Here is a 20,598-nt window from a genome sequence, read left to right on the forward strand (position 1 = left end):
GTGTTGATTCTTCGTGTAGAAGGTAGTCTGAGAATAAGTGACAGCATTGGCAAGGGAATCAGATGTTAGCAGAGCAAAGAGTAGGGCTGATCTTTCAATGGCTGAAAGATCACAACAGGAGAGGGGAGCCGAGTCGTGAGGAGCTTTCAGATTAAAAACAGAAAAGAGGTGTGTTTCCTTTTCCTTCACGGAGGGTTTCATTTTCTCCCCAGACGCCCTGCATAGCACATCACCCGAACACATGGTGGGTCCAGCCTATCTCGTCACCACCACCCAACACCCTATACGCTGAGGAAAAGTTGTGGTCCTTGTTTTACATGCAGTGACTTAATGCTTTACTCATTCAACCTTTACATATATAAAGCTATTTTCCCTGTCCAGGGATGGCTGCAGTACTCATAGTACTTTTTACTACACAAAGAGTTGACCCACCTCCTGCTGCACTTGGGAGGTTTTTTCCTCCAAACAGGTCTGAAGGGGAACGTTGGGAGGGGATGAAACCTTGTTCCTGTCACAGGTGCAGGCTGTTAAGCAGCTGAGTGGAGCTGACAGGGCCATAACGAGCTCCAGCTGTGCCAAAGCCAGCACTGGCTAATGAGACCTGTGGTGGCCATGACAGGTCCTGAGCAAGTCTTGTGGTCAGGTCTTTGGTGCCGGGGGAAATTCGGTCTGAAGATACGCTATTGTCCCTGCTCTGACGTGGATTTACAGGACTGTCTGCAGAAGAAATACAGGTAGGGCAGCACAGTTGATCGTGGTCGTGGTCTCGGTGTCGTCTGGGGTGAGTTTAAGACCCAGGGGTTGTGGGAGTATCATTTGCACTTGTGAATGCTTTGTGCAGAGGCTGGTAATATTGGTCCTCTACTGAGAAAGACAGCTTAATTTTGGAACCTGTCAGGAGAATTCACTGTTCCCCTGTAAACATTCTGATATGAGGGGTATGTTTCCTTGCTATGCATATAGTCTGCATAAGTGTTCAGGATTTCCAATGCTTTTGTAATATAATAAATAGGGTTCAGGCCTGTTTGTAACTGAGTCATTTCTCATGGTAGCAGATAGATGTTGTTCAAGTGCAAACTCCATGCCTGTTCCTGAAGAGGGGGGAAAGCATTTTCTAGTCATCGCTGCTAAATACAAGGTGCTTTGTGTTTTGTGAGCTCTGTGGTAGGATAAAATATGGTAAAAATAAGGCCTGTTACTTTATGTTATGAAATGAATTTACTGATATTAATGAAAATCTTGTGTGATACTAAAAAAACCTAATGTGTGAAGGCCTTATTATACTTAAGCATAAACTGGATGCCTTCAGTCTCTCATCTCGGTTGTCGAAGAAACTAGCCTGTCATTACACTTCTACTATATGTTGATATGTAGGGTTATTTTTAACTATTCTTTTCATCAGAAAAGTAAAATTAAGAGGCGGTAGTGAAGATAGAAATCATCTCGGGATATAGATGTTGTAGTAAAGTCTGAAGATCTGTTCCTTGATCTCTGCTCCTGATTTGTTATACGACTTGGGTAAATATCCTATGTGTGTTCTGGATCAGAGGCTGAGCCCTGTAGTCAGCCTGTTTTGTATGATTTCAGTAGTAAAAGGACAAAAGCTATGAGATGGGATCCTCTGGCATTAGGATCAGCCTACTCTTGCACATTTCTTACCACGGGGATAATAAAAGAACATAGGAAGGAGCTGTAGATGACGTTTTGGGCTGCTTTAGCAGTTCCACAGTGGCAGAGGGAGGCTTGTTGGGTTAGAAGCAGAGACAAGTGGGATGTGTAGGGCTGTGTTTCATCTTACCTGTGTGCAAAAAACCCGCCTGTTACTAATACTTCCCTGTCTCTTTGAAGGATTGAAATATAATTAATGGATGAAGGTTCAGGCTGGCTTCATTTGTGTTTGATTTATCCTTAGTTTAACTGCAAACATTTCCCTTTTGTAAGAGAAGGTGAAATGTTTGATTGTGCCTCTGTGGTTATCCTCGCAGCAGCTGTAGCACCTGTGGTAGATCTACCCTGAAGCACCTGGAGTGAAAAAAAGACTAAAGGACTAAAATTTGGGCTTGATGTTGATAAAAAAGGGTGCTTGTAGTGAGGCATTAACTTGCATAATGGGGGCTTTAGTCCTTGTCCGAGAACCTATGGAAAGGATAGGAAATGAGTAGGCTTGTCTGTGATAGTTCTTGGAGTGAGATAGACTGCAATTAAGACACATAAATGAAGCAGTTCTTATAATGAACCTGTCTTGGGTTGTTTGTTGTCTGCCAGTGCCGTTGCTATTAATATGGAGTGGTGGGCAGTGTCCTGAGCTGCCATCAGCTGGAGACTAGAAGAAAGCTAGTACATTGACTTCAGTCCAGCCTCTTGGCTTGTATATTTTTCTTTTTAATGCTCGAGTTTCTTCTGGAGGTGTTTTCCCTGTATTGGCACTTGAAAAGATGTGAATGTCTCTGTGTGGGAAACCATATGTCACAGTGACCCAGGGAGCTCTTACTGTATTTTCTGTCACTGTCTAGTGACAGAAAATAAAGGCCGTCTGAACTAGTCTCAAACCAGGCTGAGGCCAGCCCTTCTGCTACACTAGGAAGCTGTGCAGGACAGTGATGGGAGGACTTCTACAACTAGCATTGCTGGCTTATTCCAGCTGCAAAAGTGTCTGAAATTGGAGCCTGTGAGAGAGGATTTACACACACGTGGCTTGATCGCAGAGAGCTTAGAGATGCAGGATCTTAGAGACCAAATACTGTCTTACAGTTGTACCATCACCTCCAAGTTTAGCTCCCTACAAAAATACAACAAGAAAGTGAGAATAGAAAAGACTAAAAGGCAAAGCAATTTAGATTTCTTTTTCTTGGTCTATGCCTGTGTAAGCGTTCACCATCTCTATATGTTTACCTGTGCTCATGAACCAGGATTAACTTGAAGAAAAGAAGATAGAGCCGAGTAGCAATGTTTACTACATGTCAAAAACAACTCTGCTGTGTGTCTTTGCCATTGTGGCAGTCTTTGAACTTTTTGAAGATGAATGATGCAATAACCTCTTATTCCTTGAAGGAACTTTTATTTTTTTTAAAAAAAAATCATCCCCTCAAACTCTTTATTAACATAAGATTTAAAACACTCCAGTACCTAAGGTAAGGTTTCTCAAATTTCTTAGGGGAGAAAAATCTGCAGACAATATTACTTCAAATGCAAGCTAAATGCTAGAATACATTTTGAATATTGACTACTTTTCCTCAGCCTTGTGGGTTTTGCTTGCATGAGTGAAAAGGCTCATGAGCTGTCTTTCTCCGAGTTGTTTGGACAATCCACTGAAGTCTTTCAACCCATAGATTGAGAAATAGCTCCTTGCTTCATCTCTTATTCAATCCTTTGCTTTCCATTCTCTTTCCATTTTCATTTTCCTTTAGGCACCCTAGTTTGTCTCTTGCTTTTTTTTCCCCGCTTTCCAAAAATCAAAAGTATAAAAATTAAGTTAAAACTGCAAACTGTGCTCTTGTGCCATGTGGTGGTGGACTTCTTTATTTTTTAATCTTCGTTTCAAGTTACATGGCTGTATCTCTGTGACTAAGAGCAAGGGTGGTTTTGTTTGTAGTGTGAAACACTGCTAAAAACAATGAAGCTCATACTTAATGATTGGTGCTATAAGGAGAATGTTCTTTAATTATGTATTTGAACCTTTGGTTTGTCACTTGTAGTCTTCATTTGGGTACATATGTGTGTTTCTGAACCGGGCTCTCTTCATCCCTCTCTCCCCACCTTTTTCCATTATTTGACTAATGAAAAAAATTTAATTGAGAGATGAAGTAGAGAGTTCTTAATAACGTCTGTCTTTATTGCCCCTTCGGGTGATTTTGCAGAATAGAAGGACTGCTGGAGTGGGATCAGATGGCACAGGGGTTTGGTGGGGCAGCAGTGCTCTGGGGGGTGGCAGAGAGGTTCTCTGGTCACAGTTTTGGCCTGTCTTTGCCTGTTCTGTATGGGAAGGGAGAGAGCTCTGGATGTGTATAACTGACAGCTTAATATCCCAGAACTTAACCATCTACATCTCCTCTTTGTCAAAAGCCAAGCAGGAAGACAACACCATTTAGGGCTGGGTGGCAGCAAGATAGACAGAGGGCAAGGTGCAAGCTGTGGGAGGAGACTGGGTCTGCCCTTCCCAGAAGTGGCTTGCTCTTATCCTCCTGCTTACTTTCTATTCTCCTTTTACTGGTACAGAGTTGAGTTATGCTGGTTGGACCAAACTATGAATACCCCCATGTCAAAGCTAAACCTTTTTGATAGGGTGTCTTTCCCCGGAGTCAGTTATTACTCAGCTGAAAGGACAACTCCATGGGCAAACATACCGGTGTAATGTGAATGAGAGACACCGAAGAACACATGAAGAAAAGTGAGGAAAAGCGATAAGGGGCTGCTAAACTTGGTATTGATGCTGAGAGATGTGCATGTCAAATCATGACAGAGGAGTGTGATTACAGCAGCAGAGCAGTATGTGTTGTGCTAGTGATTCACAAAATGTGTCTCTTGAATAGTCTGGAGAATAGTCTGTCTTTCCTTGTCAAGGCTCGTTAGCATGCACAGCCATGAGTGTAAGAGTTTGGTTATCTTTATCCGACTAGATGAAGGCAAAAGTGCTTTCTACAGTCACAAAATGTCATTGCCCCCTTAGAAATGTAGCCCTACTTCATAAGAGAGTGATTTCTCTTAATACCTTGACTTGTCCCAAAACTAGCAGTTAAGAGGAAGACGAGGAAAACTAAAATTGTTCATATGCTGTGCCACCACATGTTCTAAAGTCCACCCTCACTAGTTTTCATGTGCAATCCAAATACCTGTGCCAGGTGTTTTGGTGGCTGAAACCGAGCACAGAGGGAGCTCAGCTCAGAATGGCCAAACACTTGCTAAACATGATCTCCTTAGAGAATCAGTTGCTAAGAAATGCTCAGTGTTGGGGTGTATCCATAATCCTACCAATAACAAGGTATGGTCAGCTAAAGCTAGAGCTGCAACGAAATTTGGTCATCCATTGGGGATCCATAAGATGAGATCCATCTTTTATGATATGGTCTATGATGGACAAATTGGAAGCAATTCTGATCCATTTTGCAGCAGTCTGGAGGTCGGAATGCTTTCGGATAAAGTGGTAAGAACCAGTTTCTTCTCATCCCCATGTTGCAGGGGCCAAACGGGTATCTCCTGCCACTGAGGAGGAAGCCCTGAGTGTCTCCTGACAGGTGTTGCCACTGCAGAGATAAGAGGGAGCAGGACTCTCTAGTTAAATCACTTGAATTGGGAAGTTGTAGGGTCCACCTCCTTACCCAATGTCCCTGTGTTTCTTTTGTTTGTTTGCATTAGTCTAGCAAGCAAGATGCAAAACCAGGACTTTTGCTCGAGTGCCCTAAACACTATATGACAGGTGAGGCTGTATTTTGACCTTTGCATTCCTGACTGTATGATGCCACAATTTCTAAAGGAGGGATCAGACCTGTGATTGTGCTCTCTGGGGAAGAAGTCTAACTGCTAGGCTGTTATACAGAAGCTGGATGGTGCCACTTAGTACCCTAACTTTCATCTCTGAGACCAAGCAGCTGCATTTTTATTTTACTCTGTTGATGTGTGTTAAGTGCATTTAGGACCTGCCTACCTGTTTGGACACCGGAGGCCTAGCTATCACTTGCTAGTTTCTGGATTACACTGATTTTGGCTGGGGTTAGCCAGAATTAGGTCAGATTGGGCATCTGGGTGGATGCAAAAGCAGAACCAGGGAAGTTTGGGCCAGACAAGAAGATGCCTGGCCTCCTCTGGCCTAAGGCTGCTGCAGAACAGTATCTCTTTGATGCTTAAGGAGGGGGGTGGGAAGGAAAACCTGCATTCGAAGTCTTCCTCTCTTTTTGCACTTGGTTATCATTAACAGACCCGGAACGTCTGTTCCAGGTAAAGTATACTTCACATTTAAGGAACCAAATGTGTTTTCCTATGGAGCTCTGATTATCTCGGATGTGTTGCACAGGGAATGTGAACAATGTGGAATTTGGTCTGTGCTTTGCTGCTAAGCTTATAGCACACGTGAATACGTTCCTCCACATGAGGAAAGCCCTTTTCCTTTGATGGCAGAAATACAAATACCCTGTACTTGAGAGACTTATGAGTAGGGAATAATTTGTCTCCTAATGACGGGTGGGTGCCCAGCTTCCACCGAAGCCAATTTGAAGTGCCTCCTAGAAATGGTGTTCTACCGGTTTCTGTGAAATATTTGGAAAGAGAGAGGATTTTTGACAAGAGGTCTGGGATCATAAATGTCATCTGAAGTAATTCCCAGAACTTTTTAATGGGACTCAGCGTGCTGCAGGGATGTGCACGTCCCTCACCAGGATTCCATCCAACCTCTTCATTGAGCGGTGTTGTAATTGCAGTATGTAAAAAGGTTGAATTAATTGCTTTGATAGCTAAGGAGTAGATTGAGCATTTAAATGAATCAGACGCACAGTGCTTACTCAAAGCTGTTCTTATTTACTGTTGACTTAGCAACATACATTTATGTGACTTTACAAACTTGCAATTTTGTACAATTAAGAAAAACCAAACAAAAAAACCCCCAAACAACCCAAACCAGATTCCTTGCCAGTTGGGTATGGATCTGTGTTAGTAAATGACGGAAAGTAAATAGCAAATCACATAATGTTGTGTTTGTGGTTTTGTCTCTGTTGATCTCTGCAGCCAACTACCTTTGAATCGGGAGATAAGAGTACATGTAGTTCATGGATGTTTACAGTAAATAATGTGACATTTTGGAATGTGACACTGCAGGCAGTGCATCATTTCAACATAATCTTCTCCAGTATTTGCTCCGGAGTACTTTTAGGATGCAGCAGCCTGCTGGGCCTCCAGGAGGTAGAAGACATAGGTTCCTATTTAAGTTCTAAATTACACAGAAGAGGAACGGTTAAACCCAAGTCCTCTGTATCCAAACAGAGCACTCCTTTAACACTGGTTAATTTGGACCCTGAATATCTCATTATTTCTTTTTTTTATCAAAAGGCAACCTGTTTAGACATCTAACTCCAAAGAGGAGAGTTTCCAGGGAATTGGGCACTACTTTCTGGGACTTTTGCTTTTTTTAATTATTTCTATGGAGAAGGGGGCATGCATCTAGAAGATGGTTCTTAGCTGCAGCTCTGGGATGTGTGAAGAAATAACAGGCTAGGTGAGAACATCCAAACTGATCTCTGCTTACAGCTGTCACTTTAATTTTCCTTAGCCCTTTCAGAGTCGCCTGTATTGCTGAGTGATGTTGCCTGTAGACGCTGGAGTCATCTTAATCATGATGGGGATGGATAAGAGCAACCTAACAGTGCAGGACTTTGATTTCCTAAGCTTGATAAACTTTGTTTGAAAGAACTGTGGGTCCAAAAAGACCGTCTTTGTCCATTACCATTTACCTCATGAAGCTATTTCCAGCTGGATTAATTGTTCAAAAGACTGTGCTGTTCAAATTTGGTGAGTGCTGATTACCTGCTTTTACCCAAAAAGGGAGAAAAAATGGAAAACAAATAGGTTCTTGTGCATTCCCACACCAAGGTTTCAAATTGGGAAAGAAGGCAGGCTGCTTACAGGTGAAGGAAGCAGAGTATTCCCAGTAGTGAGACAGCTGATGTGAAACCTTTGCTCTCATTCCTGCGGCTTCTGACACATGGTAACTTTCTTCTGCCTGTCCCTCCCTCCCTCATACCAAGTGGAGCACTGTAGGGCTGCCCTTCGCTGTCTGCCTTCCTCTCTGCCCTTTTCTAGCAAAAATTGCCATCCTGTTCCCCCCCCCCCCTCCCGCACCCCCAAGAAAACCATTTTTAAGCTGTACTGAGCTGATGTTAAGGCTACCAACTTCAGTGGTTGCTACAGAAACTTCAGCAACATTCTAGCTAGTGTTAGTGCCTCAGTCTCAGTTTTTCCTGAGTTATTACCAGCCTTTGGATAAGGATGCCCTCTTAGACATTTAATTCAATTGGTGCTGTTTAAAAAATAATTTTCTAGATGGAGCCTGGAAGAATGCATTAAGATAGTCTAATCTGAGCCCCCTGCAAAGAATGCATGTGTAATCTTGGCCAGCGATGCCTGCAGGTAACCCAGTAACCTAGCGTATCTCTCAGAAATGTATGCTCTTCAGCCTTGATCTGAAGATTGTTACTACTGCTGGCTCCTTCGTTGCAGCCTTGGGTAATTTGAATTTCTAGAATTTGTTTTGCCTTTGTCTGAGAGATGGAGCCCTCTAGTTATAGCTACTCTCTTTGTCTAAGTACCTGTAGATTGTGATCAAGTTAACTTTTGACCTTCTCTTTGATAAGTTAAATCCCCAAATCATCCTCACTCTGAGGCCTTGTGTCAATTTTGTGTCATTCTTCTAGACAATTTTTTTTGGAGGGGGGTGGGAATGGCAAGGGTCAAATTCTTGGTAAAAGGAGCTCCCACTACTGACTTGCGTTTCTGACATGGAAGTACCGTGTCCTTTTCAGTATTCATGTGTATATGTTGGTTTATTGAGGTAGTTAAACATTAATATTCCCATTTCACAAACTGAGAAACTGGAGCTGAGCAGTCAAATAACTTATTTGGGGTCATGCTGTGATCCGGTGATACCTACTCCCATCCCCTGCCTGCTGGACATCCACTGTGGTGCTACTGCTCCCATCTGAACCTGAGCACTCCCTCCACGATGACTTTGAGATGCTAGTTTTTACCTTGACAAGCATGTGTGTGCATTCTGTCACTGGAGGGGGAAAAAAAAGCATCAAAAAATGTTAGAATGCTGTTAAAGTTAGGAAGTCTAACACTGCAAAGAAAAAAAAAAAAGAAATCACTTTTAAGACTGTTAAAATTGGTCACTTTTTTCATACATCATGGAAGTGTCTCATTATGTCAGTCCTTATGCTTTTATTTTATCTTTCTACAAATACTCATTGCCTCGCTAAGTATAGAGAACAACAGCAAAGGTATAAGTAGCCAAAAATAGAGATGTGGTCAAAAAAGTTAAAGCAAATTCAGCTTGTAATTGAAAAGTGAGCGTTACGCTCTTCTTCTGAAGTGATTCAGAGAAGTGCCTTTGCTTTTGAAGTATTCTCTGTAAATAACATCTGGGTTGGCCTTCTGTCATCAAACTGAAGAAAACCAGATGATCTGATATGAGCGAACTTATGTTTTATGTTACTTTTAACGATCATATCTAAATAACTCACATTAGTTACCGGTACTAATGATACAGCAGCATGTATGTTATTGAGACACCAAATCTTGAAGCAACGTGTAACTTAGAACAGGCTTTAGAGAAGCTTGCATATCCAGTTGGCAGTATCTAGAAGGAATTATGAATATTCTTACCGGGTTGTGACCTTGTAAATTCCTTTATAGGGCATGTTCTTTGTTAATATCTCTGAGGCTGAGACTGTTGCATTTCAATACATTTAAATTCCTTTCCTTTGTTTGCCCCTGGAATGTGTGTTCTTAGTCACCTAGCTATTGAAGGCTTGGATGCTTTTTTTTCTCTAACCTGCCCTAGAACATTACTGTCTCCATGGCAGAAGAGGATAGGTACAGCTGACAATAGTATCTATTTAACACTTTCCTCAAATAATGTCTCCTGAACAGAAGCAACAGGCAGGCAAGAGCCTGTTCTCATGTCACTTTGTAAACTTCTGTGGCAGTATTTCAGACCCTTGTTACAGTTGCTACAAAGCGGGAGGCAAGACTAATATTTTCTTAGATCAAAGGGCTCCAAAATGGGTAATCCAGTTTATCAGAAATTCACTTTATTCCCTGACCAAGCAGGTTGGTTTTTGACAGAAGCAAACATAGTTTATAAAGGCCAGCTTGTCTAATCAAGAAGCACAAGGATAGCCAGGAAAGACTTTAAAAGGACCCAGTTTATCCTACCAATGGAAGTAATATTACTTCCTCTTTTTTAAAGTAGGGTATTGCCATTAATTTTTGGAGAGACATAAACGAAAAGATAGCTGAGAATCCCACTTGGTATGTCTTTACATCTTTTGCATCCTAGGAAAACATAATTCACAGATCTGTGCTGTAACACCTGCAATCAGTCCACTAAATCAGATGTTTGATTCAAGCTACCTGAACAATCCCAAGCAATGGGAGGGAGGGGCGACCCCAAATATGTCCTTTCCTTATTAACAATTTACAAAGTGCGGGAAGAATAATCTCATCAAATCACAGTAAATAGTTCAATATGTTCTCATAGTAGTGACAAGATAGGAGATAACTAGGACCAGAGTCACTAGGATTTGAGTAAAGTTGGGTTTATTATTAACCAAAGCTTATGTAAGATGTTATTGCATCTGATTCTATTTTTGCAGTCACTTGGACTCTGTTGATCTTTCGGAGACAAAATGCTGCCTGTGTAAAAGGACTCGTACAAAGCAGTTGTAATTCCCCCTGGCTGGGCAACAAATTGCAACTCGCAAGGAGGGTGGTGTGGCCCACCTTTACTTTCCGTAGACCAAAACGTGATGCCTTTGCTTTTCTGAGACATCTTGAGGCAGGGCTGGAGGGGTTGGGTGAGCCGTAGGGGAGGACACTGCCGTGTACACAGTGCCACCACAGATTGGAGCTGGGGGATGGCGTAAGCCCTGCCAGCAGGGTGCCACTGCCACGGCTGGCAGCGAGACCCTTCGAGGTGGGTGCCACCAAGTGCTGCGGTGCCTGAGCTCAGGAGAACTGGAGGCTGCGCGGGCTCCTCATCCCGTGCACACGGGGTCCCAGGATGGGGCTCCTCACAGGGCAGCTGCACAGCACCTCAAAAAGTATCACCTGCAGTGGAAACAGGGCAGGGTGTGGGGGCTGTCCTGGCAGCGTGCTGGCCTGTGGCAGGAGGCTGCCTCGCTGCGTGGCAGCACAAACGCTTCCCAGTCGGGTTCCCCAGCTCTGAACCTTTTCAAGGGATTACGGGAATTCTCCAGAACAGCACCAGCCTGTGGGATCCTGGGGGTGCTGGCCTCCATCGCATGCTGAAATACACCCTTGTGCAATGTGTGGTCGGTGTGGGATCGATCGATTACTACTCTATGCGACGAGGAGTCAGTTTGACCTTTTAGATTTTCTCACTACCACCACTACTCTGCTGGTGTGGGGGTGGGGTGGGGTGTTCTCTCTCTCTCTCCCCCTCTCTCTCGCCCCCCACCTCCCGAGAGGTCCAAGTGGGAACAGGAGAGCACACCCAGGGCTGAGGGAGCCAAAATCCCAGGATGGACATGAATGGGATTTTTCTCAGGAACAGGCAACAATAACGTGGACAATAACTCCTGCCTCTTTTCCTTGCCCACCCCCAAACTGGGTGATGGCACTGAACTCCACCTGCTCCAGGCAGATGCATGGTAGCCCCGCAGTCCTGCTCCCCCGCGCACCCCGGCCTTCCCCTCCTCCCCAAATGTGCCAGTGTGGCGGGCAGGTCGGTCAGACCTGGCACAGGAGGTTGAGGAGCTGTGAAAAAAAGCTGTGATAGTGCCTTGGAGGGCACGGGGGACAGTATCGCCCACGTACACATCCACCGCAGCAAGGGATCAGGATACAGAGATTTAAGAAAACAGCCAAAGCCTCCTTGCTGCTGCACATCAAATCCATGCCATGCTTAAATGTGCCGCGTGCGTGTGCAGCCTGTCAGAGGAGGGAAGACTTTTTTTTTTTAAATGTTTTGGGTTTGCCTGTGTCATAAATATATACATAAATAAATATGTGGGACTTCCTGAAACCTTTCAATCTCTGCTGCGTATTATCCCGCATCAGGGGAGGGAGGGGAACCTGAGAGGCACAAACCAGGACCTGCTGCTCCTGTGTGGAACTGCACGTCGGTCTGTGGCAAGGGATCCCGCTATCTCTGATCCGCTTACCCCTCAGGCAGCCAGCGTGCCTCACCGACGGCGTAAGCACGGCCCTGGAGAGGCATCCTTGGCCATGGGGCAGCAGTTGGAGTTCCTTGCCTGTCGCCCTGAGGGTGGCACGTGCTGGGGTTCTCCAGCTGTCCACCAAAGGGAGAGATAGTGCCCTTAGAAACCGTGATGTTTTGCTGACTGAGGGCCCAATCTCGCTTTCAAATCTGCCTCCTACCTCTCCTCAGGGCTGAAAACCTTCTGAGGTGTGAGAGCACCTCAAAGCTTCTGTGAAGTCTGAAGTACATGGGGTTGTTTTTGAGAGGAAAATTGCCAGAGCATGTAACAACCATCTCTGGCATGAAACTGCAGTGAGAAATGCAACTTATCTGTGCCAGTGACACACAAGTATGTGGTAGCTCCCCCAGGTTTTGTCTAAGCCACTTCTGAGGGGGCGGGGAGGTTATGGTCCCTTAGAAGTATGGGGTGTATCTTGGGGTGTGCTGGAGAGCCCCAGAGCTTGGAGCTGCAGCGGTGGGCCATCATGACTTCTGCTTGACGCCTTGATCAGGGCATGAGCACCTCTGGAGAAAGGCTGGTGTCTTGAGGAGCAGAAAATAGGGCTGTTGCGTGAGAGTCGGTGTCTTTGACTTATCTGAGTCACAGGCGTAAACAGCTGAAGGAAATAGACTGTTTGATGTATGTGCTGTTGCTAAATAGTGTTCAAAATGTGAAATCTGTCTGCTTTTCCCAGGGAAGGGGGTGGGGGTGAAGGAATCTGCTTTTCATCTTTCTGCTCTGTCCTGCCATAATTAAAAAAAACAAACAAAAAACCCCCAAATTAAAATAACCTTCCAGGATCTTAATTATCTTTTAATACGCCTTTGCCGTGCTCAATAGAAATCAGTCAAGTTGAGGTGTGTATGGGGGGTGTCAGCTGAGAATTTAATTGCGTTTTAGGGTTGTAGGATGACAATTCAGGTTGGAAGGGGCTTTGGTGAAGTATCATCCCCTCCGACCTACTAATGGAAGCAGGGTCAGCTATTTTAGCTTATCAAACTAGGCTATTAAAAAAAAAAAAAATCAAAGCAAAAAAACCCCTGTTGACTGCAAGTCCTGCAGTAATGACTGAAGACCAGAGTGTAGCTGTATATATGTATATATGTATATATACCTGTATCCGTGTGTTTTACACAAGCTGTGATTTCCACAGAGCAACAGGCCTCTTCCTTGGCTTTTGTTACTGGTTGTGCTTGTACCTCTTTGGAGCAGAGAGGGATGGGTTGGATGTGAAGAGGGATGTGGACAGTCCCGAGGCCATGGCCCAGCTCTCACTCTTAGCCAGCCAGTGAAGCCATGGCGGGATCATGCGGGCTGGAGTTTTGAGGGGCAACAGAACGTGCTTTCCTGAAACACCAGTCGCAATGGCCAAACTCCTTGAGAGAGATGGAGAAGAGCAGCACCATCCAGAAATAGAGTTGCTGCAAAAAGCCAAGCCCTGGCCCTTCGGTACCACACAAAATCTCAGTAAAGATGAGGTAGATTTTCTGGAATAAATACAAAGAGAACAATAGAGAAAAGACTGAAAAAATAGATTATTTTTTTTTTTAAAAAAATGCATGGAAACCAAGGTGGCTTTCTATTAAAATCTGTCTTGCTTTTTCTTTAAAAGAAAGCAAGCCTTCTAACATTTTCCTATGGTGCAGTGGATCCAAACACAACAGCAACAAGCTGGTTCATGGGAACCGGAAACTGAGACAGGCTGGAAAACAACATCCTCGGGCGGGGGGGAGGGAAAAAAAAAAAGAAGAATGCTGCTTTCAGGGCTGTTTCATTTTTATTTTTATTGCTGTCGGAAACAAGTGACCTACTGCAGCCAAGTAGGCCTGGGGCTAAAATAAAAGGACCTTCAGAAGGCAACCAAAATACACAGACCAAATGCCGTACTCAACATAAGTGTAATTGCTGCTGTGCGGTCCGTTTCCCCTACCAATGTCTAGCATTTTAATTTCTGAGGGAAAAACAAATGTAACTGGAAAGTTTCTGTCCCTCAGTTATTGTTCCCAAAGGAGAGAAAAATTGAGCTAAAAGGGAAAATAGACAAGAACATGAAGTTTGTATGCAGATAAAGCAGGGGGGAGGGAGGAACTGGAGGAAGATTTGATGTAAAATGGTTCTCACCAACATAAATGGAAGGATATAATATGTAGAAAATAAATGTTACTATATTTGTGTATCTTTGTGCCATAAAGTTGACAGATGCCAAGCTTTAGACCAGACCACAATTAGGGCTTATTTTAAGCTGGAATAAGATGACGGAAAGATTGCCAGTTTTCAGTAAAGCATAGGTCTAAGAATTGGAAAATACTGGATCACTGTAGTCTGTTCCTGCCAATGCACAACTCCCCTGTAAGATACCAATCCAGTAATGTGCCCACGTATGCTAATGTCATTAAAAGCAAAAACAACTAGAAGTAGACATTTGCATCAGTCAGTGTTACAGACATGGGGATCACAAAAAGCAGAATTACAGGCTCTCTTCCCCCCACCCCACATTTGTCTTCTCTTTCTGTGAACCTAAAAAGCCTCAGATTCTGACATTCCAGTCGATATGCTCTGATGGCGGCTGTATTCGAACATACTTAAAACAGCCTGTATGAAATAAATTTGCAACTGAACTAATGCATGCAAAACTTGGTTTTCCCTTATCAGTCGTAACAATCTTTTTTTTTTTTTTTCCTATGAGGAAGAGCTTTCTGTATAACATAGTGGGTCAAAGTTTTAGTGAAACATTTAGATGTTTGAAACAATCAGGGTGTTGCTAATTCAAAAACTTAGGAAGGGAGAGGCTTTAGACCCTGAATTTAGAGAACACAAAGAAGTCTGTCTTCAGGTCCCAAAGAATCTTATTTTCTGTTATCTCCACTAAGTGTGCTACTCCTCTGGGCTCTGTACGATTCCAGTAAATACCTCCCATCAAATTTGGTTGTCAGTACCTGCTAATCTGGATTGATATGCAGCTGTTCTCCTCAGCTACTTATTTCACAGCGGAATCACCTTTCTATGGGATGCGCTTTTCCCTGCCATCTTACATTCTGGTAGGGATATTTTTTTTTAATTATTTAAAAAAAAAAATATATTTACAAAAATATTTTATCCCACAAGACTCCCACAAGACTTGTATTTCTGTAAGTACCTTCAGGTTTTGGACTTTAGATGAAGACTCTCAAAAATTCCCAGGTTTGTCTTCCGCTGCTGCTGGAGACTACTCAGCTGACCTAGATATATTTAGCTCTTGTGAAGAAGCCTTCATCAGTTCATCTAACCACATAATTATTTTGAAGCTCTTTTCCAAAATCCCTCATGTTTTTTTTACATCTTTCTGAAGTTCAGATGAAAATCCTGCTGGATTGTCACTGGCCTTGCAAAGAAATATATTTTGCCCTTTTCTGATTCAAGCCTTCTAAAGACTAAACTTGTTGGTTGCAGTGTTGGTGGCATGTCATGTTGCCTCCTCTCACTGCAAGGGCCAAATTTCTTCTCACTGAAATTTAATTTACATGATGCAGCTTTGCAACAGGGGTGAAACAGGCCAAGCCCTGAATTTCATGCTTCAATGTTACTGTGTTTTAACTAACATTTGTCAAATTATTTTCCTTCCAAACCCTGTGTGTAGCTGATGTTTTCCCAGGTTTTATTCCATTTAACTTTGTCCTTATTCCTAACCCTTTATTGGCTCTCTTCTGTTCATTGCATAATCTATGGATGGTGATTAAGGTACAATTCAAGCCTGCTATCAGTATAATTTAAAAAATACCGAGGGAAATTTGGTCTTTCTTAACTTCATCCCCTTCTTGGAAGCACATCACGATGTTGCCATTGATGCCAAAGAGAGCATTCAAGCAAAAAATGTTGAAGCAGACAGGGCCCTGGCACAGTACTTCTTGTTCATGTGCTGTGTGGCTTAACTAAACCCATTGGCTTTGTTAAAGACAGATCCTTAGACAGTATTTCTTGGCCCAAGTGTCCATTAAAGATCTCGATCTTCGTTGATTTACACTGGCTCAAAGTTTGAAATGTTTATACATATTCTTATAGGAGTCTTGTTATTTTCTTTCTTCTGCTCAAACTGGACTCGATGAAGCCTTACTGTCCCTGTTAAGCTGAAATAATTATACAGCTATTGACAAACTGCTCTGTGATCTCTGATTTCAGCAATCTAGTTAAATACCTCCCTAATCTCAGGTATGTGACACCAGTCTTTAAAGTGAAGTATGTCACCACTGCAGTGTTAAGGGGGGGCTAAAGTGAATTTAGCTGTTAAATAGCATACAGTAAATGGCTAAAAGTGAACTTGTTTACTGTGGTTTCAGTGAACTTTCACACTTGCTGTGATAGAGTACCTTAAATTTTTCACCTGCTCTGCTCTCAGTTCAGTCATTCAGCCACTTTTCTTCTGTGTAGAAGCACATATACAGATATTTGCTTTTTATGAGAATCTATTTTATAAAGAGACTGTCCGAGGTGGAAAATGCTTTAGGACCAGGAGAGAATGCAGTACAAGGCAATGAAGACAACCAGTGGACTTGCAGGTGATGGTGGAAGGCACTGTGCCAGCTGGCATAGCACAGGCGTACCAGTAACTATGCAGCAAGATTTCTCAAGCCTTTTTACCGTCTTAGAGGCAGCCCGTCTATACCAGCCATTAGCCAATGATTAAATTAGGAAACTCCCAAAATGTTTATTCTAATACATAAAGATGCAGATTTCCTGTGGTAAGATCGTTTATTGTCAACCTTCTGCCTTTTCAGTCCCAGGGTTTATGTACGAGAAAATACCTTTTCTACACCAGTACGTCTGACAGGATAGTGCTGTGCCCTTTAACGTGGCTGTTTCTCTTACACTGTTCCTATGGCTTTAAGCGTGCTTGAATAAATGTTGCATCTCCAGAGGCGGCTGGGAAGGCCGAGGGCATCTCTTGTTCCTCTGCCCCTTTTGGGAGAGTCACCAGAGCGTGGAGCTGGTGGCCCCATGTGCCAGCAATTCCAGACAACTGGTGGAAAAGCAGCTAGCTAGTATGGGACCAGCTCGTAGTTGGTTTTAGATTGAGATTGGGGATGGTATAGTTTTCTGCTCAGAGACAAGGGAATTCAGTGTGGTGCCCACGGCTACTCCCATGCCCTAACTGATCGCATTGCTAGACAGTCTCTGCAGTTTATTTCTCCAGTGGTTTTATGAGCTAACCACACCCGCTGCTGGTTTCTACAGTACCAATTTACAAGATTGGCTGGTTTGGATGAGGAAACCCACATTTCCTGAGGTATCCCAGAGAGCTCAAAAGCCAAGATCTTAAGAAAAGTAACAAAAGTGGTGATTTTTTTTCAGCATTCCACTTTAGAGAAGGCTGTTTGTGTTTCTCCTCCTGTGGAGGACGCAGATGCATACTTTTAAACATCAGGAACGTCTGGTATTGCTCTTGTTGCACAGCTGGAATCACTAGCCAGTTGTTCAGGTTTAGTCTGGATCCTGAAACAACTTTCTGCCTGAGGAGTAATTGAGCCAGAATCCTTGAGTGCCCTTACCACAGTAGGCAAAAGGATGGGTGGAATAAGCAGATGCACCAGTTTCTCACCACGAAGGGGAAGAGGTCTGTCTCGCTCCTTTGCACCAGCTGCATGCTGCTTGGACTCCTGGCAATGGTTCAGTCTTAATAACAGCACAAAATTATGTACTACTTAATAATCTTTTTTTATGGGTTAGTTTCCTCCTGAGTTAATGAGCTAAAGTGGCTGATAGGAGTAGTCTAATTGAGCATCAGGCCTGGCACAAGGTAAGACAGGAATGGATGTGGGAAGCCAGATGGTGGAGATACTTTTTTCACCTGTGATGAAAAGTTAGATCAGCTCATTTGGTCTCCTGGAGCTGCAGTATTTCTCCTGCAGCAAGGCCTCAATGCTTTGGCCAACTCTTGTAAGTAGGGTGAGAGGCCAGGAGGAAGGGCTCCTGGTCCACACCAGCCTGAGCCACTCTGGGCCTCCAGTCACCTCCTGGAGCTTTCCTGTGCTGGTTAGGCTCCTGAAGTGCTAGAAAGTGTTACAAAAACTCTTCTCGGGGAGATACAGGAGGGTGGAGGCTTTTTGTAATGTTGTTTAACTCAAAGTTCTTAGGCATTCAGTTTCTTTTTCCAAAATTACCAGTAACTGTCCTGACAGAATCAGTTTAACAGATCAGTTTTATAAAAGTGCATTTAAAAAGAAAAGGAAAAAAAAAAAAAAAAAAGAAGGCGGCAGCTCGCAGCTCATTGGGAATTGCTGGCATAATTCGAAAAAAGTCATTGCTAATATTGGGGGATAACTTGGGGGGGGGACCTACCCCCCAAAAAAACCACTTTGTACTGTAATCATCACTGTTAAATGCTGTGTACTCAAGGAACTCAAAATACAGCTTACATTCCCAATTCTGTCCTTTGAAATATTAAAGTAACATTATTGTAAATTAGTTATACACAGGATCCAGTCTCGGGCAGTGCAAGGCTACATCTATATATCTGGAAATTGTAGAGTCAACCCATGCAAAATATACAGCTGGGAAACAACGTTAATGAAGCAGCATATCCATTTGATTTTACAGCACGTATTTAGCAAACTCTGAAGCATGGGAGTCTGCTGTGTAATGACTGCATCCCACTTAGCTCAGCTCCCTGGAAGTTCTCTTCGTGTCTCTAGGAAGCACTTTTGCCATCTTACAGGGGGAAAAAAAAATTATGGAAAGATACGATCCATGTGGCCTTGAAGAGGCCACAGCCTGACATTGGTGATGCGCTAATAAAGGGTAGACAGGGAAAGATATGGGAAAGGATAAGGGTCACCATTAAATGATGGTGTGATTACACAGTCTGAGTACGTTCACAATTTTATGGTTAATTCTTGATCCTGCAACTTACAGCAATCCACCCACTCACTGCAAATCCAAAGCCCCAGAGGCTTCGGGGGATTCCACAGTAGGCTGTCAGTATGATATGTTTTTCAGGAAAAGTTTTTTGAAAATAACAGCAGTGATGAAAATTGCTGTTGGAACCTCAATTCTCGCATTTCCTACCTTTTAGTGAAGTGACTTTTTTTTTTAATTGATTTCCTTTAAAAATAATAATCTCCTCCTTCCCAGTGCTTCATCCTACCAACTAGCCTCCATGTTAGTCTTAAAAGTGCTCAGGGTATACACTTCCTAAAACTTGAAATGTTTTTGTTAAATATAGACAACTTTCTAGCAAATACACCCTCTCATCCACTCATATGCAGGGGAAGCTTTGAATTAAGAGTGTCATTCTAGGTGGAGTGAAGACTTTCACTCCAGATGAGTCCTCGGTGTGTTTTTCTGGCAGAAAGGGGAACTGTTGGCCTGCAAAAGGATTTTTCGTGTGGTCATGAAACATTCAGAGCACTGGTAGTTTCATTTGCATGTGTTTCCTGGCAAGGAATCCAAGATCTAAAAATCCCAATGCTCTTACTTACATGGTTAAATACTGTAAGTACTTGGCACACCCACAGCTCTGAGTTAGCTCCCGTTTGAAGGAGAGCTGAATATGCCATTGCGTCTTGCTCTCTCTTTAGAACAAATATTGTTTTCTCTTTGCCTGAAAGTGTTTCCTTATTGAATTAATGTCACGTATCAGTGTGAGACTTCAAACAAGAGGGATAAGAGAATGGAAAATGACACTTGCTTTTTCATTATTGGGAAGAGTAAGCAGGTAATTTCTTACAACAATTTCCCTTTGCCTAAGAAACGTCCAAAATCTTTATACAAGTGAGTTAGAAATTAAGGATCCAGCCAAGTGCAAGCACAGAAATACACACTTGTGTTCAAGCAGGAGTCATGATGGGATTCACTCATGTACTTAAGAAGGAGCATGTGCTTTATATTGCAGAGCTGGGTGAGCTGGCCTTTCCAAATTCAAGATGATATCTCTTCCGCCCCCCCTCTGGTTATAACATGAAATAGTTGCCTATGAACCTGACTTAAGTAGCACAGAGATATATGCTGATGCAGACGTATACGCTAGCTCCTGGTTGCAGATGACCCTGAATCTTCTTGTGAAAATGAGGAATAGGTCTACCCAAAATGTAATCCTCTTTACCCCAAATGCCCCTAATATTGCTCCTTACTTGCTCTGCTCATAAAGGGATAAAGAAGGTGTTATCTCCTCATGTCTTTGGCTAATGAGCTGGCCAAAAGTAAATACAGACCGCATCACAGGAATGCAAAGGGCTTAGCTGCTGCTGGTATCCCAGTCAGGGATGACCCTCCTCTACGGCTGCCCCACCACCACCTTGCCGGCCCGATGCTAACTCGTGCCGATGGGGCTCTGCTGGTGGAGCACGCGTGTGCTCCTCGGAGAGCAGCAAAACCACCATGCTAGATTGAGATCTGGGTTCTCCTGTAAAGCGTGTAACCTGATGGCAGCTCTTCCATCTGAAAAGTACTGTGAAGAAGGCATGCTGGTTTGCCTTGCTGGCCGTGTAAAGGGCCCTGTGGGAGGAGTCATTTTGCTGAGAAATGTGGGTGGTGTTTGGATGAGCAGAGCTCTGGCCTTCTTTATTCCTTGTGCTTTTATACATGCTTATTCCTAGTTCTCTTGTTTCCACTATGTGCAAAGATAGGCACTTCCAAAGAGAAAAAGAGGCTTCTTCTCTTACCGGTGAGGGATGCCCCTACATGAAAGAAACAACTCCGT

The 20,598-nt window shown here is 43.3% G+C and overlaps 1 protein-coding gene across 1 annotated transcript in view; it reads left to right on the forward strand.

Moving 5' to 3' along the window:
• The first annotated feature begins 13,291 nt into the window (after positions 1–13,291).
• Positions 13,292–20,598, forward strand: part of EPAS1 (endothelial PAS domain protein 1) — a 110,841-nt gene continuing 103,534 nt past the window's right edge. The window contains exon 1 of the mRNA XM_009880662.1: positions 13,292–13,376. Within this exon, the coding sequence (XP_009878964.1) occupies positions 13,292–13,376 (85 nt within the window). The remainder of the gene's footprint in view (positions 13,377–20,598) is intronic.

Source organism: Charadrius vociferus, unplaced genomic scaffold (assembly GCF_000708025.1).
Source record: "Charadrius vociferus isolate BGI_N301 unplaced genomic scaffold, ASM70802v2 scaffold192, whole genome shotgun sequence".
NCBI lineage: Eukaryota > Metazoa > Chordata > Aves > Charadriiformes > Charadriidae > Charadrius > Charadrius vociferus.